Source organism: Phodopus roborovskii, unplaced genomic scaffold (assembly GCF_943737965.1).
Source record: "Phodopus roborovskii unplaced genomic scaffold, PHOROB, whole genome shotgun sequence".
Lineage (NCBI taxonomy): Eukaryota > Metazoa > Chordata > Mammalia > Rodentia > Cricetidae > Phodopus > Phodopus roborovskii.
The window spans coordinates 15,318,649-15,343,543 of NW_026126567.1; the positions used below are offsets into that span (position 1 = coordinate 15,318,649).

Genomic DNA, 24,895 nt, shown 5'->3' on the forward strand with positions numbered 1-24,895 from the left:
CGATGCAGGTCTGTCCTTGGATTGGCTATGACTTGCAGATGGATTCTGTGTTTACAACCATGTTAATATGTCTTCCCCAAATTTCCCAATTCTTCCACATTCTATCTTCACAGCCTTTATTTTATCTAGTTTATTTCCAAACCAGATCTGGCTGGAGCCAGAAAGTGCCTTTTCATTCATCTATATAGAACACCAGCGAACCCGTGTCGTTTTTCATTGCCATGGCCCTCACCTAGAGGGATATCACATGCTACTGTTTTCCTCCCGTTCTTCCATGTGTTTATCTTTCTCAGTGTCGCACAACTTTTCTTAGGAAAATGTGAAGAAATGTCAATTTATCCCAGACTGCGTGACAATAACAAGCAAAGAAACCCCTCACCTGAGCCTGGCGAGGTGAACCATTCAGTTGGCCGAGATTACATGGAAAATACCCAATTCACGATGTAAATGATGGAGCGGTCTAGGGGTAGAAAATCCCCAGAGCATATGCTGTGGACATTGCTGTACTGCAAGAAAGTATGCTGAGCACTGAGATTGTTTACCCAGATTGGAGCCCATTCAGCAGCCAGGTCTGGCTATGGAGCCTACACTGACACAGCAGGCTGCCTCACTCCTGATTAACCCTCTGCTAGTCAGTACATATCCCCTGAGGGAGAGGAGTACACGCGACAGTCTAGCAGCAGTGACCCAAATAATAAAGTCAGGATGCATCATGGAGAATGACTGTAGGCCACAGAGGGCTGTATACAGGTCCTATCCACACCTTTGTGCCCACCACATTTCTCTTGAGTGGCACCTGTACTTCTAGTATTTGGGAAGCTGGGATAGAAAGATCTCAGGGAAGAAGATATCCATAAGTTCAAGGCCACCCTGTATAATATAGTGAGTTCCAGGTCAGCCAAAACTGCACTAAGAATCTGTCAAGATCAGCAAAACCAAAACCTGAATACATGGTTTTCTATCCAAATATGGCCCTATATTAGTAGGGGATTCCATTATCTGGCTAAAACCCTGGCTGAGATGCCTCTATTTTGGCCACCCAGCTGTCAGATGACCTATACCTTTTACTTCTTAAAGCAACCTCACTTATGCCTAGGCCCTCTCATCTCTGGCAACGCCACCACTTTAGTTTAAAATGTTCACATTTTAAACCCAGTAAACTACAGTATTTTCTTAGATGAATGTGGTGATGATTTAATAAAGCCACTGAAGAGCAAAACGCAAAGCTAGCCACCGCCCTAGAGCCAGGCAGTGGTGGTACACACCTTTAATGCCAGGACTCAAGAGACAGAGGCAGACAGATCTCTGTTAGTTCAAGGCCACAGTGTGCTACAAGAAATCTATCCAGTCTGAAAGAGAAACAGAGCTCACACAAAGGCGATCCCAGCACTTGGGATGCCTTTAATCCCAGCTCCAGGGAGGTGGAGACAGGAGTGACATGGTTGGGCAGAGAGAGGAATATAAAGCAGGAGGAGACAGGAACTCAGGGGATTGCAGTCTGAGGCTTGGTGGAGAGCAGAGCAGTCAGTCTTTGTCTCTGAGCATTCGTAGAAATAGCATCACTCATTTCAGTCTGAGGTAGAGGTAAGAACTCTCTGGTGGCTGGCCACTTTACTTCTCTGATCTTCAGCTTGAACCCCAATATCTGTCTCTGGGTTTTTATTGTTGTGCTACAGATGAATGATGCCAGGCATCCACACCTGTTCTCAACCCATCCTCAAGCACCTACATTCTGTTGGCAATTAAATGAACCACAAATTCACACCAAATAAGGAAAACAGAACCTGTTCTACTTCATCTCCTGATTTGTAGATTATCAGTCTGAAGAAGAAGAAGAAGAAGAAGAGGAGGAGGAGGAGGAGGAGGAGAAAGAAGCCCATGAGGAAAAAGGATCATGAATTTGAGGCCAGCCTGAACTACACAGTGAGATGCTGTCTCAGACAAAAATCAAATCAAAACAACAAAAGTCCAAACAAGAACAAGAAAGAGAAGAGATTTCAAGAGTTATTTAATAAACATGATTAGCTTATCTCAGACCCCATTATAAGTCGTGTTCAGCACATCACAGAATTCATATAAAATCTAAGGGAGGCAGAGGCAGGCAGATCTCTGTGAGTTCAAGGCCAGCCTGGTCTACAGAGGAAGTTCCAGAACAGCCAGGGCTACACACAGGGTTCTTATCTCAAAAAACCCAAAAATTTTCCATTCAGTATAACGCTGGCACATTTACTTCAACAGAGAGACAGAATCAGGTGACATTGTATAGGCAATATGCAATGTACAATAATGGCTCCACGTCCCTGCATCTTCATGGAGAAGCCGAGTCGGCCCCTGCATCCATGATGGGACTCGTGACAACAGGGTGAAGCCAAGTAACATTAAAACGGTCACACGAGGCTTCCCACAAGCATATGCCTTTACCTGGCTGGGGGCCATCCAGAAACGACCATGTAAGAAGGTATAGGTTCCTAGAAGAAAAGCCCCAAGGAGAACCAGGGTGCAAGGCAATAGCCAGGACCAACTCTCAGAGACACGACGTAGGCCATCTCGGACCCGCCGGCCCAAGAGAAACCCTCCGTCTAACCCACCAGCCACCTCATGAAGGAGCCCAAGAGAAACGGAGAGGGACCCCATGTGACCCATGGAACAAACCACAGCTGTCTGAACTACCACGTTTGAGTAGATTTTCGATAACCGACCAGTGAAACACACTGACTAAATGGAGAATGGAAGACAAACGCACGACATACCGCACATCTCTGAACACTGAAAGGTGGGACAGCATTGCCAAGACCTAGAAATGAAATTACGTAGAAGGAAACCTTGCAGAGCCAGCGCTGGGAGCCTGCGCTGGGAATGAGAGGCCAGCAGGGAGAGCGGAAGGACGCAGGCACAGTACAAATAAGGAATATCACTGTCCCTCCACTACCATAGACACTCTCAGTAGTTTGAATGAAAGCAGAAGAAACGCCAGTCTCCTACGCTTTTCCATTCTAGGTACTGCTTCCTGTGAGAACTCTCAGGTCCCCCAAAATCCGGACACTGTACTTCTTCTAGAATCATCTGCTTACTTGACAGTGGACATTTGGAGTCCCAGGCCCCATCTGGGCTGCTTACAGGTGTTTCTTTATGTAACATGTTTACAAAACTGTTGAATGAATAAGTTAAGCTCATTTTCATGTGTTTCTTGCTACACAGCATCCAAGCGCATGCTAAAAAAGGACATCCTCACAAAGCCAGGTGTGGTGGCACATGTATGTTATCCCTAATACTCAGGAGGCTGCGATGGAAGGTTCTCTCATTCATGAGCAGCCAGGGCAACACAATGAGACTCTGCCTTAACATTTCCTCCATAAGTAAAATGAATAAACAAATAAAGCCCCCCCCCATGGGCTGATGAGATGATCACTGGGTAAAGGACCTTCCCCTCCTAGCCTGATGCCGAGTTCTATCCTGGGGACTCACATGGCAGGAAGACAGAACCTACTGCTGAAAACTGTTCTCTGAATATCCACCATGTGTATGACGGTATGCATGGGCCCACACACATACACATGCACACGCCAAATAGATGAAAAAATAAATCATGATAACTAAAATGATTTCTAAAAATTCTCTTGCTGGGTGGTGGTGGCGTATGCTTTAATCACAGTGCCCGGGAGGCGGAGGCAGGTAGATCTCTGCCAGTTCGCAGCCAGCCTGGTCTACTGAGTGAGTTCCAGGACAGCCAAGGCCACACAGAGAAACCCTGTCTGAAAAAATAAATAAATAAATAAATAAACTCTTGATTTCTGGTGCAGGCTCTTAGCCTTTAGCTCCACTCCAGCTTCTCCCAGCAAATGGTCACTGTCCCTGAGTGCCATGAGGACAAGTGCACAGGGTTATTCCATGCTGCTTCTTGTAACCAGAAACATGACCTGCTCCGTCCTTTAGAACTGCTAAGTAGCTGGTGGCCTCTGGACAACTGGCTGGCTAGCTGCTCCTGCCAAGGCTTCAGGAAAGCAGCCAGCTGGCAGGCCATTTAAAACACCCAGTGTCCTCAGCTCATCCCCGCTTATTTCCCCTTACAAAGCAGGAGAGCCCCCACCCTGGCTCCTCTTGCTAGTTAAGCCCAAGCCTGTCTTGGGACTGGACTTTAGTATTTATATGAAGTCTCCATGTTAATGCAAGTATTTGACTTACTATTTGTTCTGAATGCATTCTGATAATATATACATGTATGTATGTATGTATATATATATGTGTGTGTGTGTAGGTATTATATATATATATACATGTATATATATATATATATATATGTATCAGGGGATACGACACCCTCTTCTGGCCTCCATAAGCATCATGCACTCACATGGTACATAGACATACACGCAGGCAAAATACTCAAACACATTAAAACAATAATGATTTTTAAAGAGAAGCAAAAACATTGCTCTCAAACTTGGTGGCTTGAAACAACCACCATTTAATTGTCTCTTAAGTATTATATGGGTTGCTTGGGATCTAATTTGGCAGTCCCTCTGTGGGGACAACTGTGTGACAGGGTGGCCAGAGCTGGGTATTCACTGCACTACGTCCTGGAAGGCAGCAGCCTGAGCTGCACACATGGAGACAGAGGGCTCCAGAAAGCAGAAGCAGCTGCTGCCAGGATGCCGACTTCCTGTCTCTTCTCCTCCCTTTACTCCAGTTCTCCTGGCTTCCTTCTACTGTAACTCATACACCGCATGGACTCACTCAGCTGCTACAACTCAACGCTTTTCACCTCACAGCTTTCCACGCAGTCCAGGTCAGAGCATTGTTCATTCCCCAACTTAAAAAAAAACAAACGAACGAACAAAACCCCCCAACTACTAACATAACAGACTATGGTACTTCACCTGGGCACAGGGTGGCCCAGCTGTCGGCATCCCCCGCCTCTGCCTCCCAAATACTGTAAATATAGGCATGCACCACGGTGCCGGATACTGTTTTAATATTATATGGTTTTTGTTCATCCCAGCTTTAGAAGCAATAAACCACACATGCATGCAAGTAGATTTCTCCAGTTATGTCATTAGGCGATGCAGAAGCATACAAGGATTTTGTGCATTTCAATCTATGCCCAGAAATGGAATTGCTCAGCCATATGGCAACTGTTTAGCCTTTTGAGAAACTGCTTTCCAAATTCCCCACATTCTAGCAAAAAAAAAAAAAAAAAAAAAAAAAAAAAACAAGTCATTATTCTCTTTCATCACAACCACCCTGTAGGTGTGAAGTTATATCACACCGAGGCTTTGATTCATATGACCCTGATGACTAATGACTTTGATCATTTTTCATGCATCTATTATTCATTTTCAATATCTTCTGGGGGAGGTGAAATGACTTACAAGTCCTTTGCCTATCCTGCTATTGTTTCTATGAGATACAGTCTCTTATAGCCAAGGATGACCTTGAACTCCTAATCCTCCTGCCTCCACCACCCAAATGTTGAGATCTGTGTCACTGTACCTGGCTGGTCATGACTCGTTATTATTGAGTTTTATGAGTCCTTTATCTGGTGTGAAGGTGAGTGTCTTAGAGACATTTACTGCGTATTTTTCCCCTATTGTGATTAATCGGTTCCCATTTTTGCAGCACTGATCATAGCAGAGGTTTTTAATCCCATTTGTCGCGCTTCCTTTGCTGCTTTTGCCTCTGCCTTGCCTGAACACCAGAGTTTTCTTTTCCCGCTCTTGTTTTCTCCTCTTATATTTAGTTCAATGACACAGTTTGACTTCATTACATAAGGTGTGAGGTAAGGCGCCGATTTCTTCTTGCACATGGCTATCCAGCTGTCTCTGCGCCACCAGAATTTTTTTTTTTTTTTGCTATTACATAGCTTGGCATAGCTGTCAGATACCAATCAATCATGACAGCCGCACTGCCTAGGCTGGAAGGTCGGAGACTATCAGGGGGAGGCGACAGGCACGCTGCCTCTTTAGAGAACCATAACCATGCTCAGATGGAAGGCAGAAACGCTTAGGATGATCTCCAGGGAATAACTGCAGCTGCCTTATTTTAGTCACCAAATGGTACTTGACAACTATAGCTCATCCGCAGTTTACTTTGTGTCATCTCTATCCCCGTCTACATGGAGCTCTCTTAACACTTGCATTATCTCTGTTTCACTTACCTACATGGTACTTCACTTGGCTATTTGATTAAGTCCCTTTAGTAATGGTGCCTAGTGATGGGGGATGTCCCTCTACACATATATTTCTCTTATTGGTTGATGAATAAAACAGTTTGGCTGATAGAGGCAGGAAGACAGGTGGGGCTAGGAGACGAGGAGAATTTTGGGAAAAGTAGGCAGAGAAGCACTGTAAAGAGTTGCCATGTGGAGACCAGAAGCATAGGACACTCCAGGCATTCTCTGTTAAGATAAGGCCATGAGAAATACACAGGTTAGTAGTTATGGGTTCATAATTAAGACAGAGCTAGCCAATAAGAAGCCCTAGCCATCGGCCAGCAGTTTAATGATTAATATAGCATCTCAGTGTCCTTATTCAGGACTAAGAAAGATGGCTGCAGAACCAGGCTGGAAAAAGAAAACCAGTAACAAAAGCCTAGAGTCAAAGGAATGGCTCTACTGGTAAAGGTACTTACTATGGAAGCCTGCTGCCCTGAGTTTGATTCTTGGCACCCACACGGTAGAAGTGAAAACTGACTCCCACAAACTGTTCTCTCTCCATGTACCCCATGGCACATGCGCGCACACACACTAAAACATAAGAATTTAAATATAAAAATAAAACAAAGATAACCTTTTTTGGTGCAGTTTAAATGTGTGATAATGCAGACAGACAGCAGTCATAATGCTGGTCAGACACGATGGCTGATGCCTGTAATTCCAGTATTCAAAAAGAGACCGAGACAGGAGGATCACTGTGAGTTTGAGGCTAGTTTGAGCTACAAATAAGTTCCAGGCTGGTGAGGCTACTGCATAATATCCTCTGAAAAAACATGATGGTGCCTAGGACATCAGAAACCTTTACTATAAAACAAATGTAACCTGTGGGTGATGACGACCATGTTAAAAGTTTTATGGGGCTACTATGGGTGGGGATTCAAACCGCATTTTGCATCAAAATTAAGATTATACATTTCCACTAACAAGGACATTAAGTACATTTTAGTTAGTCATCCAAAGTGTGGCTATTGCTCCTGAACATCTTCCCTTTTACAAAGCAAATTGATTTTCAGTAAAGCTGTTCCTATCCTGGCCCATGATCCTGGTATAAAGCCAGAGTCCGTCCACACAGTTACTCACTGCTGAGCCTTGACTACGGCCAACACTCAGCAGATTCTGCTCTGCTTCTGAGCTCATTTCCACCTCTCCTGATGCGTATCAGAGTCAGATTTCCCAGATTCACATTAACCCAGAGGAAAGGCCGCACAATAGAAGGAACTGCCCCATTCAGGTGCCAAAACGGGAATAGAAATAAGCTGATAGCAATCACTTTGCACATTGAAAAAAAAAAATCAAACGGGTCAGGCAAACCTTGTGTAATGTGGGACTATATGAGAATTTTGTGCAGGGCCAAAAGTTTGGACAAGCAAGACACAGTGGTGCATGTCTCTAGTTCCAGCACTCGGGATGGTAGAGGCCGGAGAACCAGGAATTAAAGCCCCTTTCCTGCTACATGAAGAATTTGAAGCCAACCCAGGTGTAGGGGTGCACATCTTTTATCTCAGCACTTAGGAGGCAGAGTCAGGTGGCCCTTTGTGAGTTCAAGGTCAGCCTGGTCTACATAGTGTACACAGTGAGTTCCAGGACAGTCAGAGCTACAGAGATACCCTGTCTTAGAAAAAGAAAGGAAGGAAGGAGGGAGGAAAGGAGGGAGGGAGAAAAAGAAATAAAGGGAGAGGGAGGGAAAGAGAAAAAGGAAGGGAGAGAGGGAGGGAGGGAGGAAGGAAGGGAGGGAGGAAGGAAGGGAAGAAGGGAGGGAGGAAGGAAGGGAGGGAGAAGTTTATAGCCAATCACGCTATAAAGTCCTAAAGACAGAATACCATGGTATTTTCATTTCTTAGAAAACTAAATCCAGAGGAGGTAGATGTTGGATGTTTAATAACTATTTCCTAACCAACAGAGGGAAAGCTAAGCAAATACCACCGGCAACAGTCATGACGTATTACTTCTCTCTGATCGATAACAGCCCTTCCTCTTTGCTTGCTATCTTCAATCAGATGGAAGCAAACAAAACACTAGTATTCTGAAACCTACGCTGTAATTTTCACATTCCCCAGGGTTTTTAGTGTTCTCTGAAGAGCCATTTTCAGAACTTGTATGCATCTGAGACAGAAGCCAAGTATAGATTTGAAACCGCAATCGTTCTAAAAAGGCTTCCTCCAACTGCTGTAGTCTTACTGAACACTACACAAGAGCAATAGAGATAAGGCATGACTGCTCTCAGATCAAAACAGCGCAAGCCTTGCAGACTTTCCTAACAAGGGACAGGGGAGCTGGGCTTTATAAAGGTTCATTAGAAAAACAAAATTATCATTTATTGTGAATACGTTCATAATCATCAGACAATAGAAGTATTAATTGTGTTTAGAAGTAATATGACTTCTCACTGAGAAATCACTTCACACACAGTGATTAATAAAGGAAAGACTGTGTGTGTGTGTGTGTGTGTGTGTGTGTGTGTGTGTGTGTGTTGGTGTTTTGCCTGCATGTATGGCTATGTGATAGTGTTGAATACTGGAGTTATAGACAGTTGTGAGCTGCCATTTGGAGGTTGAACCCAGGTCCTCCGGATGAGCAGTTAGTGCTCTTAACGGATGAGCCATCTCTCCAGCCCTGAGGAAAGACTCTTTAATAGTACCCTTTAATTGTCCAGGTGAGGCTGACACCCACCTGGTACAGCCAACTCAAGTAGAGTATTTTACTGCCTTATCTATACCTTAGGCTTTGATATTCCACATAAGCTGTCATCCTTAAACTTCTTATAGGTCCCAGCCTCAGGTTACATTTTGAACAACTGAAAAAGAGATGCCATATTGTAAGTCTGGTCACTTGGGTAGATGGAAGATGTCACCCACGGGCTGGGGCATGCACTGATTGGGACAGTGGAAACTCTGTCACTACCAAGAAATGAGCTGCAAAAGCACAATGTGTCTCCTCAAGGTTAAGTCTGGTTATATCTGTCCCAGTGCAGAAAGGAAGTCATCCGAATAAAAACAACACCCCTTGGGGTCCCACAGAGAGGATGTGATCTGATTAGTTACATTATCTTTCTGGTCTATTGTTAGCACACACGGCTATGGAGAGGTAGTTGTGAGTGGAAGCAGTCCTGGGTTTAAATCTGATGGCCACCTGTGTCTGGCTGGGCGCTACGATCTGAGCTTCGTTTGCTTTATGTTTGTAGTGTGTCCTACGGCTCAGGTTGACCTTTCGAATGGCCTCGAACTCCCGATTCACCTGCACTTGCCTCCTGAATGCTGAGATTGTAGGTGTGTAAGAGTTGGCTGAATTTACGTGCAGCAAGGAATTGAACCTAGGACTTGGTGTTCATGGGGCGAGTACTCTACCAACTGCTAAGTCTTTTTTTTTTTTTTTTTTTCTTTTCTCTTATGTCTTTTGGAGATGATCTCAGGTAGTCCAGGTTAGCCTGGAAGTCACTACGCAGCCCCCAGATGGCCCTCAACTCCTGACCCTCCTGCCTCTACCTCTCTAGGGCTGCAGTTAACAGGCATGCTCCACTACCTCTGCCTTTGAGTTTCAATTGTAACGCAGACAATGACAGCTCAACAGAGTTCAGCTGATTTTGAGTTCATTTGTTTAAAGCACTTGCTGCAGTGCATGGTGCACAGCGGTAGAGAACAAATCACACCCAGGCACCCCTGCCTCCCAACCAACAGCTGACCCTTGCCGAGGCTGGACAACAGTGCAAACTGTGAGGGATAATTTTAAAAAGCCAAGAATCTGCTGTGGGGAGGCTGGAGGAAGGGGATGGCTGAAACAGAAACCAAAGTAGATAAGTTACTGAACAAAAACATATGGTCTAGAAGGGATGGGTTGGAGGGGGCACACCTTTAATTCCAATACTGGAGTGGGGAGGACGGAGGCAGGCAGATCTCTGTGAGATCAAGACCAGCCTGGTCTACAGAGGGAGTTCCAGGACATCTAAGGCTACACAGAGAAACCCTGTCTCGAAAAGCAAAACAGAATAGCACAGTCTCGATGCTGTATTCATTTTTGTTCATTAAGCCATGAATTCCCAGGGAATGGGCTCCAGCAGCCCAGGCTCCTTCCTGTCAGTCCTCACATAGTGAGCTTCTCCTGGGCAGAGCAGCCTGTTGACTCCATGTGCCTTTTTTTTTTTTTTTTTTTTTTTTTTTTTTTTCCCAGCTTCCTTCTTTGTTCTCATCGTTTTACCCTTCACCCAACTCAGGAAGCTGTTTCTGCTCTTAGAGCGCTTAATAGGCTCAGTCTGCACATTCCTCCTCCTGGCGGCAAGAATTTTACCCTTGATTTGGTTGTTTAGTGGCATGCTGAGTGACAGTTGCATGTTCTTCATTCTCTGCCATGCTAACACCTACAGAGCATTACTTCTTTTGAACAGAACACATTCCCTTGGTGTCTATAGTGTCACCCTTCTTGGAAATCCACAAGTATATGGCCAGAGGAACAACTCCCTTCTTCCTAAAAGGCCTAGAGAACACACATCGGGTGCCTCTTTTCTGTCCAGTTACGCTTGTCATTTGGGTTGTGTTACTGGAAAATGGCTGCCATGGCCCAAAGGCTAAATTACTTCTTTAATGTAAGTTTCATATCCTAGAAAATGCCAAAGCTAATTTGTTTAGGATGTGACGCCACAGTGAACTACAAAGATTTTTTTTTTTTTTAAAAAAATGTTTGGACAGTGGCTCCACAGGGAAATGATGTGCTTCGTTCCACACTGAACTATATGTGCATTTTATGGATATTACAGTGAAGGTTCACAGTCAAACTTTAGCTGCAAGTTTAGGTTCAGTAAATTAAAAAAAAAAAAAGAGTTGCATTTTTGTTTCTTTACAGCAGGGAAGAATTTTTCGTAGGGGGGGGGGTCTCTAAAATTAATGACTGCTTTCTGTCAATGTGCTGCTTTTTCCAGTTGTCAGAATAATGCCTTTCTTTTTCGCTCCCAAACCCTGTGTGAAGGGACTGTAATTAAGCATGGATGTTTTCATTTAGCAAACAAAGCCTGAAAAACAATGCAACTGCCCTTGTTGTGCAATCATCCCAGTGTTTTGCACAAAGCCACCAGCCATGGAGTGTCAATGATGGAAGATTCCCCCAGCCTGCTGTTAGAGATCCAGCCCTGTGGGCCACTGGTACCATTCCCCAAGCACCCACTTTTACCTAGTTTCAACATGTCCCCAACCCCTCCTGCTCCATGAGGGTTCTTTCCCTCTGACACCGAATGTTGGTTACACTAACCCTGCCCTACCCCTTTTATCCTTTCACGAGAAACGATCTTATAAATATTTTCCAGATGGACTCCATGACATCCAGTGAAAGCTCGGTTTAATAAACAAACAAACAAACAAACAAACAGGTTCGAAGCACCCTGGAAATGGTCTTCAGCTTCTACAGGTTAACTGCAAGCGGTTTGTCATTCAAGACAGGGTTTCTCTGTGTGGATTTGGAGGCAGTTCTGGAACTAGCTCTTATAGACCAGGCTGGTCTCGAACTCACAGGGATTCACCTGCCTCTGCCTCCAGAGTGCTGGGATTAAAGGTGTGCCCCACTACTGCCCGGCTGCAAATCTAATTTTTAAAAATTAATCATTGACAGTATTATTATTATTATTATTTCTTTTTTTGTTTTAGTACGAAGCAAAGTTGGGCTTTATTAATAAACAAGAGTGCATACCCAAGAGGGGGGACGGGGTTAACAAGCTTCTTCATGCTCACATTTTTTTTTTTTTTTCTAATTCCAGTTGCTATGGCAACTTTTGGCCAGGTAAGTTTTCATTGTTCTTAATTTTATTTAATATTGGAGGCATGGAAGCACACACATCAGGGTGTTCACGTGGAGGTCAGAGGACAGCTTCGTGGAGTTGGTTCTCTTCTTCTACTTTTATGTGTGCCGCGGGAATCGAACTAAGGTCCTTAGGCCTACACAGCAAGTACTTTCCCTTGCTGAGTCATATAGCTGACCCCCAGGATCAATCCTGAACACCAGAAAGACTTCAAGTATTTTACTTTCCTCACCACTCTCTTTATGTATTATTATTATTTATTTATGTTTTTGTTTTGTTTTCTTCGAGACCGGGTTCCTTTGTATGGCTTTGGCTGTCCTGGAGCTTGCACTGTAGACCAGGCTGGCCTGGAACTTACAAAGATCTGCCTGCTTCTGCCTCCCGAGTGCTGCTGGGAGTTTGCTCAGTTTTCATTCTAATTCTAATTCTAATCCTAATCCACTTTTCCTCACCTGTGAGTTGATGGCGGCCATATCTCCTTCCTATAGACATCAGGAGACTCAAATGAAATATGTGAGAAATAATTGGGATTTCACTAAAAATATACAAGGCTGAGGGGGCACTGGCTGCTGTTAGAAGACTACATTTAATATACATGGAAAAATACCTTACGTGTTAATATACAAAAGTCCTACTGTACACGACTGTATCACACTGGTCCTCACAATGTGACTGAGGGACACTTTCTTCCCATAACACACATGAAAATATCTGCCAGTGAGTGACAGGGAAGGAACCCTGGGCCATCCTCTGATCTCTGAAATCCCGAATTTAACCCCCCCACACACACACACACACACTCTACTAAAGTGACTGCAGGACATGGGGGAGCAGGAGTTAGCGCCATCCATCTCCACTCACTGGACCTGGCCTCCTGTTCAAATGGCAACTTGTTTACCTTTAAATCAAGTCATTTTTTTTTTATAATCAACCACAGCTAGAAATCTGTAGATGACACCTAGGCCTGATGACTTCTGACAAGCACAGATGGCTGTTGCTGATTTGCATATTAACAAAGCTCTAATTTAATTGAAGAACACACCAGGGCGGTGGGGGGTGGGTGGGAGGGGTGTGGCTTCACTCGTCAAGAAGAGAAATGTGATTTCCACAACCACTTGGCATAAACCAAGTGACGCTTTTCTCAGCCTCATTTAAAGGTCTTTATTAAAGGTCCTTCATTGAAGATGGCTCAGTGGGTAAAGTGCTTGCTAGGCGAGCATGAGAACTTGAACTGGGATCCTCGGGACGCAGGTAAAGCCAGACACAGCAGCTTGCACACGTAATTCCACAGCTTCAAGGCAAGATGGGAGGCAGCCGCAGGAGAGCCCTTGGAAGCTGTTGGATCAGCTAGCATGGCATAAGTGGTTGCAAGCAAGAAACTCTATCTCAAACAAGGTAGGAAGCCAGAGCCGACATCCAAGGATGTTCTCTTATCTCTATGTAAGCAGCAGGGCCCGTGCGCATCCGTGCACTCGCACATATGCATGGCTATGCGCACACAAAAACATATGCATGGCTATGCACACACAAAAATGTTTTCTGAAGTGATCCTAGCTCGCAAGAGGCAGAGGCAGGAGAATCAGACGTTCAAAGGCCATTCATTCTCAACTACATAGGAAGTTCAAAGCTAGCTTAGATTACATGGGATCCTGTCTCAAAACAAAAGTATAAAACAAAGACAGGGAATCTTGACTCTGCACTGTTGTGGGCAAGACAGAGACAGACTGAAAATTTCACCCCAGTTTTGGCCAAAACAGTAAATAGATTCATTTTTTCTATGAACCCATATCTAGGCCTTATGTCCAGAGGCTCATGCAACAAGACCATTAATTCTTTGTTCTGTGTTTTTTGTTTGTTGGTTGGTTTTTATTGAGACAGGGTCTCTCTGTGTAGCCCTGGTTGTCCTGTAACTAACTCTGTAGACCAGGCTGGCCATTGCTCCCTAATGATCAACCACAATATTTAATTAATTTGTGCGGAGTAGCCATTAGGAGATCATTCTCCACAGACCTCTCACATTTCCTCAAGACCTGCAAACTGAAGCAGCTTATGCTCATACCGGCTTCTTTAAGAAGGATGTTCACAGAGCAAACAGACCTGAAAGACACTGCCCTTTTCTCCAACAGAAAGGCACATCTGTTTCCTGCTAGCCTGTGTCTCACTCTGGGACAGATAGTAAGATGGCCTGTAGACAGTCATGAAAACTTCAGGCCCCTGTCCATGTCCATCCGTGCCCCCTGCCACACATAGGGGGTTCTTCTATGCACAATCCACCATGTGGATATGCAATCGTTACCAGCCATTGTGTACAAACCATTGAGTGCATATGCAACTGTCACCGGCCATTGTGTACAACACACTATGTGCATATGTGGCTGTTTGCAGGAACCAAACAGTTCTTAACAGAAGTAACTGAGTAACCAAAATCAACCTAGTCAAATGATGGCACATTGCCCACTGTTACTCCTAAGAGCCATAAGCTAGGTGTCATGTCCTGACCCGGGTTTCTTGTCTTCTATAAGTTTCCATGAATGGTTATGGATAAACTTGACGGCAGGCAAGTATGGAAAAATTGCAGTCAGATGTAAACAGTTCTTTTTTTAAAAAAAATTATTTTATGCACATTGGTGTTTTGCTCGGGTGTACATCTGTGTGAAGTGTGTCGGGTCCTCTGGAACTGGAGCTACAGACAGTTGTGAGCCACCATGTGGGTGCTGGGAATTGAACCCAGGTCCTCTGGAAGAGCAATTAGTGTTCTTAACAGCTGAGCCATCTTACCAGCCCCATGTTAACAGATCTTAACATGAGTAGCTGAGTATCAAATAACCCCGGCCACATAAACAGTGGTAAAAGATAACTTTTAACCCAGTAGCATCAAAACCACTGGATACCTCAAATACACGAAGGCAAGAAATATTTATTATAAGATTCTATGTAGCAGCTGCGTATGATGGTGAACACCTTTAATACTAGCCCTGGGTAGGCAGAAGAAGTTAGATCTCTGAATTTGAGACCAGCTTGGTCTAAATATTGAGATCTAGGATAGCCATGGCTATACAGAGAGACTCTGTCCCAGAAAATAACCCAAGATTTAAAAACAACAACAACAAAAGGTTCTATGATGCACATTGCCATGGCCCATACTTTTAAACGTAATACTAAGTGGGAATATGAGTCTAAAGCCAACTTGGGCAATACAACAAAACTGTGTCTCAAACTAAGAAGAAAAAAAAAAAATCTGTGAAACCACTAATCAGGCAGTTCCATTAAATTGAAAATGTCCACAGCATAATGGAAAACGTTTCGTTACAGCTTGCCAAACAGTTGAAAATATTTCAAATTAAAATTTGAATCAAGTTGCAGAGCTGAAGATATCAGTTTGGGTTCATGCCTATAATCCCAGAACTTGGGAGACTGAGGCAAGAATATGACTGCAAATTCGAGGCCATTCTAATCTACATGGGCAGTTTCAGAACAACTAGGGAGACACAACCTATGTCAAAATGAAAGTGTGGAAAAACACAGCCTAACTCTCCAATGACCCCAGGAAGCTAGAAGTTTAAAATACTATCTAAAAAGCCCTAAAAACCTCAAATCCCAGACCCTGTGCTCTGCCAGTAAATAGGCAAGGTCACACTCCTTGCTGTTTATGACAGACAGGCCCTTGAGTACGTAATTCAGACCTAGTAAGATAACAGAAAATGAGCTAACTAACCGTTTATCTGACTTCGTACACTGCTTGTGAAACCCCCACCCCAGTGACCTATGTGTGGGCTTTGTTGTAAACCCTATAAAAACTGTCTTAATTCTGCCCTCGAGGTCCTCAGTTCTATGACTGTGGACCCCAGTGCACCTGGAATAAAAATTCCTCATGCTATTTGCATCGAGACCGCTTCTCATGAGTGGTTTGTGGTGTCCCCTTTCCTGAGTGGAGCGTGAAGGTCCATGCTCTGCAGGTCTTTCAAAAACAAACAACCTAAATATCCAACTGACCTCAGTTTGAAAAATGCCTGCAAGATGGAAACAGAAGAAGATGGGCTTAAAGATGTGCTGGGGAGAGGACTCAATCAGGAAAATGTCTGCCAGAGAAGCACGAAGAACCTAGTTCAGATCCCCAGCACCCTTGGGAAAGCCCTCTGTGGTGGTATATACCTGCAATCCCAGTGCTGGAAAGATGGAGATAGGAGGGTCCCTGGGGCATGTGGGCAGCCAGCCTAAACTATGAACTCTACATTCAGTGAGAGACAGTACCCAATAACAGACAGTGAGAAAAATACTGAACCTGACCACTGGCATACACACAGACGCATCCTCCCAGTCCTAAACAAAAGGCTTAAAAGACATTCCCCCTGCCAAGACATACATCTATCTATCTATCTATCTATCTATCTATCTATCTATCTATCTATCTATCATCGATCTATCTAATTTTAGAAATGTGTGTGTGTGTGTGTGTGTGTGTGTGTGTGTGTGTGTGTGTGTGTGTGTGTGTGTGTGGTGCATGCCACATGCATGCAGGTGCCAGCACAGACAAAAAATTGTTATCGTGTCCCCTGGAACTGAAATTACAGGCAGCTGTGAGCTACCTGATGTAGAGGCTGAGAGGCAAATGTGGGTCGTCTGGAAGAGCAGTAAGTGCTTCTAAGTGTTGGGTCCTTTCTCCAGCCCCAGGGGTGAAGAAACATCTCTAGCTCTCCATCTGAGGGCCTATATTAATTATTCAAGCCTCTCTGTATCTCATGGCCCCAGTTTTACAATGGAATCAATTATACCTGCTGGGTATATCACTCAAAATTGTTAGGAAATTCAAGCATAACAATATATAAGACACTTTGTGCCAGGCGGTGGCAGCACACACCTTTAATCCCAGTACTCAGGAGGCAGAGGCAGGTAGATCTCTGTGTTCGAGGCCAGCCAGGTCTACAAAGTGAGTTCCAGACTACACAGAGAAACCCTGTCTTGAAAAACCAAAATGAAAACAAACAACAACAAAAACGATGCTTTGGAAGCTCCAGCGGCTAGACACGGTAAACAGGCTGGCTATTGTTGCTTGCCATTAAGCAGCTCTCATGCCAGAAGCTCTTAGACTCACAGAAACAACATGGCGAGGCCTTTGTACATTCAACAACATTTACTGTGCCAGGCACGGAGAAAGAACAAAAGAACCATCATGGGGCACGCAGTGGAGAAGACAAAACACACAGACGGACGCTTCCCCACTGGAGATGATTTTTCCCTTTGATTCCTCTTCGGTCATGTAGAAGAGAAAAATAACAAAGGCAGCGGGAAACCACAGATCTCAGGGCACTCATCCCTTACCACTTGGATTTCAGCCCCTAAGCAGGATAAATAGGCTGGTGGCTGGAGAGAAAATTCTTATTGCCAAGAAAGCCAAGGTCCTTTGGATAAAACAGCAACAAAAGAGCCCAACTGAGACAAATAGACCATTCACCAGGCATAGAGGGGATTTAACTCTCATCAAACCAGGTGAGATTAGAGAAGTCATTCCTAGGTTTTAAGACGTTCAAGGTCAAGCCAGGTCAATTCAAAGTGTTTGTCCCCTTCAACAACTAAGGTAGGTAAGAATAACATAACATAACAACACTTCTTTCCTCTCTCTAAATCCTCCCCATATACTTCATGGCCTCTTCTTCGATAATTGTTATTGCATGCATATATGTATATGTATGCACATATATATTTGTAAATACAACCTACTCACTTCACATGACAAGTCCGTGTATGCACGTTTTCGGTGCTGACCATTTAGACCCGGACAGCCAATTGGTGAGTTTTCCCTGGGGAAGAGCACTTCTCCCACTACCTGGGTTCATTACAGTTCTCTGTGTACGGCTGACACCTCACGAGCTTTTACTGCCCACTTGGGCGTGTTCACCGGTGTCATCCTTGTTCAGCTTCTGACGGTACTAGGAGACACAATCTCACAGCAAACTCCCTGATCCTCTGGCTCTTAACAATCTTTTCTCCCCCTCTTCAGCAATGTCCCCTGAGCCTCAGATGCGGAGCATTTTGAGACTGAGATCTGCAACTCTGCATTTCGAGTGGTCTCCAACTGTTGCAAAGAGAAATTTCCTTGATGAAGAGTAAGGGCTACACTTTCTGTAGGTATAAGAAGAAATGTTTAAAGATTGTTTTTAGGGATTATGCTGCCTTAGTAAATTAGTGGTTGTAGATTTTCCTCCAATAGCCTTCAGTTAGCTCTAGGTTTCTAGCACCAGGTACAGTTTCCCTGCTGTTGAATACAATTAAGAGAGCTGTTGGTTACTGCTAAGGTATGCATGCCACTACTGCATTACTGCTGGTTGTTGATATGGTTCACAGGCACCATAGTTGGGCAGGGCTGCTGGTTACCTCCCTCCCTTGGAAGCTGGCATGGTGCCTTCTGGCGCCACAGTGCCTTTCCTTAGGAAGAAAGCATTCAGGTCAGATCCATGTCAGGGGTCTTATTTACAAAATACCAGGGATACTGGCCCCAAAGCAGGAGCTCGTGCTTACATGTGTCTGTGGATCCTGGTATACTTTTGATAAAATTTTACAGAAAATTCTCCACCTTGACAGCACACAAACCCTCTGCCACATTTTACAGTAAGCTGTATTCTGGAGTAAATGTTTATTTATTCATTCATTTAATTTCAACAAAGGGAAATGAGAAAGATTTAGGACTTATGACCAGTCGAGTGACTACTACACTAGGATTTAGGTTTCTGAATTCAAATTGAGGCTGCGATTTACTAGTTGACCTTGGACAAGAGATTTACCCTGCCTGCCACATTCCCCTACCATAAAATAGGGACAATAAGAACATCTAAATTAACCGTACTGTGGTAATTCAATGACCTCTACTAATCAAGATCCCTGATAAGTATTTTGCAATCAATAAATACCTACTGTTATTATCTTAAAAGGAGAATGATGAAAGGAACAAATATCTTGCAAGACATTCATGTGTAAATGTTAGAGATAACCCAAAGAAATGTTCTAGGAAAAATACTGTAGGGAAGAAAAAAATCCCTTTAATTCTAAAAATGTAAATAAGTATCTGATTAGATAACAAACTATTTACTTGTAATGCTATAAAAGTCTCTGAAACTTACAAAATAAATGTGCTGACATTCATAGATAGATCACCCATAAAACAAGCAGAATGCATTCAATGAAGAGCCCATTTCCATGGTCCCAAAGTTTGTTCCAAATACGATCCAGCAACTAAAAGCAGAGGCCAAGGTTGGTGAGACCATAGCTGGGTCACTTAGGGCCAAATACATATTAAATTCCTTTGTCCTAGTGCTAATTAGATAAGCAATTTAGAGAAATAAATTTACTTGTAATTTGAGATACTGAGAATTAATGACTACAAAGTAAATGGCAGGCACAGAGAGTCCTAGAATATTGATCAACTCACAAAAACCAAAATCAACCTAACAAACAAACAAAAAAACCAAAGCCACAATCCCTCTCTTCCTCCTGGGTCTTACACGTGCTAGGCAGCTGAGTGCATCTGAGACATAGCCCTGGCCTCTATTCATAATTTTCATCAAATGGTCACCATATTATTGGCTAGGCACAGGTGGGCCAGGCTGGAAGAGATACAAAGAAAGAAGGATGGCGGGAGGTCGGTGTAGAGTCCACAAAGCATGTGCAAGCCCTCTGTTCACAACTAAAACTGAGCCTTAGCTCTTAATCCTCTTGATCCTACGTCTGGCTTCTTAAACCCTCACCATAACCCCTACACCCACCCACTGTGTAACAGGTGACACTTGTGCATCTTTTATGTGACAAATAGGAGTTTCCAGAACGTTCAAAGCCTTGCAAGGCAGCCAGGATTAAGGAATGGCATTGCCTCTGAGATCCTGTGTAAAAAGGAGAGCTCTCTAGCGCTGGCATACCTCTTGGAAGGCTCCAGACTTGTCAGCAGAGTACTGCTGTGCTATGTAAGGTGTGTTCCAGCTTCCAGAAAGCTAGACAACGGTCCTCACAGATCCTGCTCCACGAAGTTCTCTCCGCACCCTAACATGTACAAGACTGAACCTTCAGATTCTGAAACAGTCACATCTATCAATCGAGGAAGACAGGCCAAGGGCATGACTTGATGGCAAACATCAAATAGCATCCTTTTAGTTTTCACTTCCAGAGTTTTGTTCAGTTGTCTTTAAGTACAGACAATAAGATTTTGATAAAGCATTAGGAATCTTAAGAAACTAACTTTGATTCCTGGCAAGGAGAAAAGCAACTGTGTGACAGAACTTTCTCCCGCCAAAAGGAACAGTCATGTAACCAGCCCACATGGAAGAGCCACACCGAGGTCAATACCGGAAAAGACAGATAGATGCACTGCTCATGAAGCTCAGTTGATACAGCACTTGCCCAGTGCTCTACCCTCAGCACCGCATAACAAAAAGCAACAGTGGCACACAGTTGTAATCCCAGCAGGTAGAGGCAGGAGGGTCAGAAATTCAGGGTCATCCTGTGTATATAGGGCTTGGATTCAACATAAGACCCTTCCGCAAAAAATAAGTACATAGTAAATAAGCAAGCAAGCAAAGTAAAGCCTACTAGAGCCCACTTCCCTCTTCCCAGTCAAGATGGCGGTGGACCTACTTTTCATACAGCCTCTGTCCTCGCATGAAGGCCTTCACTTCGTTGTCCAGTGGGAAGGTACCGTCGTCCTTTCTAAAGCGGTAGAAGAGTTTCACATCCTTGAATTCCTTGTGCTCGTCACACACTGAAACACAATACACACAGAGAGGAAAATGAAAGCTTCCCAAGAGACCGCAGATTAAGACCCACCTCACTGCTGCCTCACACAGACACCTGCTGCGAGGGACCGCGCACCACCAACCACTGTCACCCTCGTGCACCGAAAGGCTCTCAGAATTCACTTCATCATTTGTCCCAGGGTCTTCACAAGCATGGCACTGGAACACCATGAGCCTCAAAGAACATGAGTCAAGGCTTCACGAGGTGGTACGTACCTGTAACCCCTGTACTCGGCAGAACTAGAGTTACTAGTTCGAGGCCATCTGGAGTATGACCCTTTTGTCAGAGAACCAAAAGAGATCTAAATAGAAATGTCAGCGTATAACGAAAACGATGCTAGGGATTTGTAGAGGGTTAGGGAAAACTGCAGTAGGAGTGTGATGGAGGAGTCCTCGACACCCCAGCTTTGGGAAATGGAAGCTTCCCTGAATTATTTGCCAGTAGAAACCTAACAGTGAGTGAACAAAAATAAGGAGAATGTTTTGTCTTAGCTTAGAGGGACATCAGTGTGCACGTGTCCAGGCCAGGCTGAGACTTCAAGAAACATTGTCTTAGGATTTCCACTGCTGTGATAAAGCATCATGACCAAAAGAAACTTGGGGAGGAAAGGGTGTATTTCATCTTACACTTCCAGGTGACAGTCCTGAGCAAAGCAGGAACTGAGGCAGAAGTCTTGGAATGCTGATTACTGGGTTGCCCTTCCCTGCTCAGCCTGCCTTCTGATGCCACCCAAGACCACCAGCCAGGGGTAGACAGCACTGCCCATAGTGAGCTGGGTCCACCCACATCTATTTTCAATTAAAAAAAAAAAAAAGTGCACGAAAGGGAGCTATGGAAGCAGTTTCTTAAATGATGTTCCATCTCTCTAGGTAACTCTAGTTTATATCTAGTATGGATGTAGTCAACATAAAACTAGCCAGCAGACACATGTTCATGCATGCTCATTGAACCATGGAGAATGTGATGGTTTGAATGATAATGGTTCTCACAGACTTATATATTTGCATGCTTAGTCCCAGTTGTTGAACTGTTTAGGAACAATTGGGAAGTGTGTCATTGCAGGAGGTGTGTCACAGACGTGGCCTTTGAGGTTGTAAAAGCCCACTCCAGGCCCAGTGTCTGCCTCTCTGCTTTCTACCTGCTGATCAGAATGGAAAGCTCTTAGTTACTACCCCAGCACCAGGTCTGTCCAGCCATGATGTCTGTATAATTATAGGCAAACACTCTAAAACTGTAAGCACTTATATTTAATTCTTTCTTTTAAATTCTTTCCTTTATAAAAGTTGCCTTGGTCATGGTGTTGCTTCCCAGCAAGAGAATAGTAATGAAGACAGAGTAATAGTCAAAACGTATAAACAACCTAAATGTCATTAACTGAACAGATAAATCTACAAAGGCCTATTCATGGCATGCTATGCATACAACAGTATACACAGCATACCACAACAGCAAAATGAACAGCCAGAGATGTGGGTCTTGAGATCAGGGAAGAGATCTTAAAGGAGTTGGAAAATAGAGAGAGGATCACGACACATGTGATAAGAAGGTAGATGGGGAGCTAACTGGGAGAAAGAGAAGAATCAGGTAGGGGTAGAGTGGGGACAGTGAAGGAGGCATGCCAGATATAACACAGTGACATGCATTTGTACTGAGATATCCACCCGCCTGTACCAGCTGCACTGACCACGCCCACTGGGAATGGGGACAGGTGACCTGGGGGAACTAGGTATGGGGTCGGGGACCCCAAGACTCTTTCTTGCTTGCTGGTTGGAGACAGAGAGCATCTGGAGGCATCCTTGGGATGGGAAACTGCTGGCGGTCATCTGTTTCTGCTCTAAGTGACTTTTCCCTGAATAAACATCCATCAGCCTATTTGTTTTCCCAGATTCTTAATTATCCGCGATACACATTTATGACGATACCATGTGGGAACCCCTTGGTTTTTCTTTCTTTCTTTTTTTTTTTTTTTTTCTAACCTTAAAAACAATAATTTCAGAGAAATAGACTATCAACCCTGGTGAATTTGATACACAGCATGTGATCAAGTTGCAAAGAGTACACATGCATTCTTATGAGGGGTCAAAGATGGCAAACTGTCTTGGAAAGCACATGAAAATAACCCAAGTCCCCCTTAAAGGAAAGATGCCTTGGAGAGAGGTACTGAAGAGGTAATTCAAAGTAAAATGTTATTTGTTATTGATTTTGTGGACATAGGGTCTCACACAGTCCAGATTGACCTCACACTCCTTATTTAGCCAGCATGTGCCATCACTCTCTCCTCTGACTTTGTGTTGAGGGCATCCATGCAATCGATGTGGTCTTCATTGGGTCCCCAGACACCTTGCTGGTGCCGCCTGACTCACCGTGATGAATGATGCCCCGGTCGGCTAATTTCTGCATGAGTTTTATTGCCGTCTCTCTGTCAGACGCTTCCTTGTGCTCAATCAACCAGTCAATCAGTTCTTTTGCAACAAAGCAGTTTGGGTAGGTCTTGAGATGATGCCGTCTATCTTTAATAACCTTTTCTTCATGGAGTCTCAGCCTAAAACGATGAACAAGAAATTGAGCAATGCTGATGGCAACATGAATCACCAAAAAGAAAAAAAAAAGAAAGAAAAAAGAAAAAATCCTGTGGAGAAGGAGCCAAACAAGTTGGAGATTCCCATCACATTTCACTCAGGGACCTCCATATTTGCATGTATGTACTTATATGACACATGCGTATTCATTCACTCATCTGTATGACAGACTCCTGCATGCCTATGACCTTCCTATTAGGGACTTTAAAGCAAGGGAGTCATGTATCAGAAAGTATGGACAAACAAGCCCACCTTTTGGGGGGCATTTGTTTTTTCCAGTTAAGGACCATAGCTATGTTTTTGTTTGGTGGTTGTTCTAGAGACAGGGTCTCATGGGGCCCAGACTGGTCACACGCTAGATTTGCAGCCAAGGATGACATTGGGTTACTGATCTTCATGTCCCGGTCTCAGACTTCAGGCGTGAGCTACCACATCTAATTTACTAGAGCTAATAATCTCGGGGTGAGGCTTACGGCTTCCACAAGTCTACCTGAGCGCTTTACAATGAGTAATTAGCTCACAATGCTCACAACAACCCGCCAGCAGGTTCATACTATCCTCATTTTTTTACAGCAGGGACTGAGGTCTGTTGTAGAATATTATGTTAATCGGGCAGAGATGTCTCATATTTGTTTATGCTGCAGAATATTACTTTGACTGTGTAAAGGAGTGTTGCTTCTGTGTATCCTGCACTTGATTAATTATGTAAAGATGTGCAGCATTTCCTTCACCTTGCCTGCCTAAGGCACCTGAGAGATCAATAGCTGGGCAGAGAAAAGGATCGGTGGGGCGGGCCGGAAGAGAGAATAAATAGGAAGAAAAAAATCTAGGCTTGACAGAAAATTGAGAGAACAAGAGAAGAAAGAGCAGAGAATGAGGGGGAGATGATGCCTGGGGCCAGAAGCCACCCTGCAGACAGAGAGAGGCAAGGAAAGTAAGATATATAGTAAGTGAGGTAATAAGCCCAGAGGCAAAGGTGAATAAAGAGAAACAGATTAATTTAAGTTAAAAAGAGCTAGCCAGAAATGTGTCTAAGTTAGGTCTAGCATTCAAGAACTAAGAATAGGTCTCTGTCATGATTTAGGAGCTGGTTGGTTGCTTAAAAGAAAAAGCCTGATACAGAGGACCTGCGATTAAATGACTTGTCTAAACCCACATGGCTAACATGTCTGGAAAATGAGATCCGAGGCCTGTTGTCCCTGAGTTCATCAAGCTGATCTTCATGTCCCCGCCTCAGACTTCAGGCGTGAGCTACCACATCTAATTTACTAGAGCTAATAATCTCGGGGTGAGGCTTACCCCAATAAATGAAAAGTCAAGGAGAAATCGATTAAAGCTGTTGGGTGAAAAAATACAACTTACTTCCAGGCTGGTAAATTAGCGGAGAGGAAAGTACTTTGTGGGACCTCCTCCTCCCCTTCAATGACTTCACAAAGGAATCATGGACCTGCATTTTCTTTAAGGTTTCTGCCATTTACATTTTTTTAAATCATCCTATAGCTCCTTTTTATTTCCCAAATGAAGAATTTGAATTGGCAACTCCCAAGG

The 24,895-nt window shown here is 43.9% G+C and overlaps 1 protein-coding gene across 1 annotated transcript in view; it reads right to left on the reverse strand.

Annotated features, from left to right (window-relative positions):
* Window positions 1–24,895, reverse strand: part of Deptor (DEP domain containing MTOR interacting protein) — a 129,998-nt gene that overhangs the window by 59,375 nt on the left and 45,728 nt on the right. The window contains exons 2-3 of the mRNA XM_051202655.1: window positions 23,132–23,310; window positions 20,610–20,733 (exon numbers count right to left, since the gene is read on the reverse strand). Coding sequence (XP_051058612.1) covers window positions 20,610–20,733; window positions 23,132–23,310 — 303 coding nt within the window. The remainder of the gene's footprint in view (window positions 1–20,609; window positions 20,734–23,131; window positions 23,311–24,895) is intronic.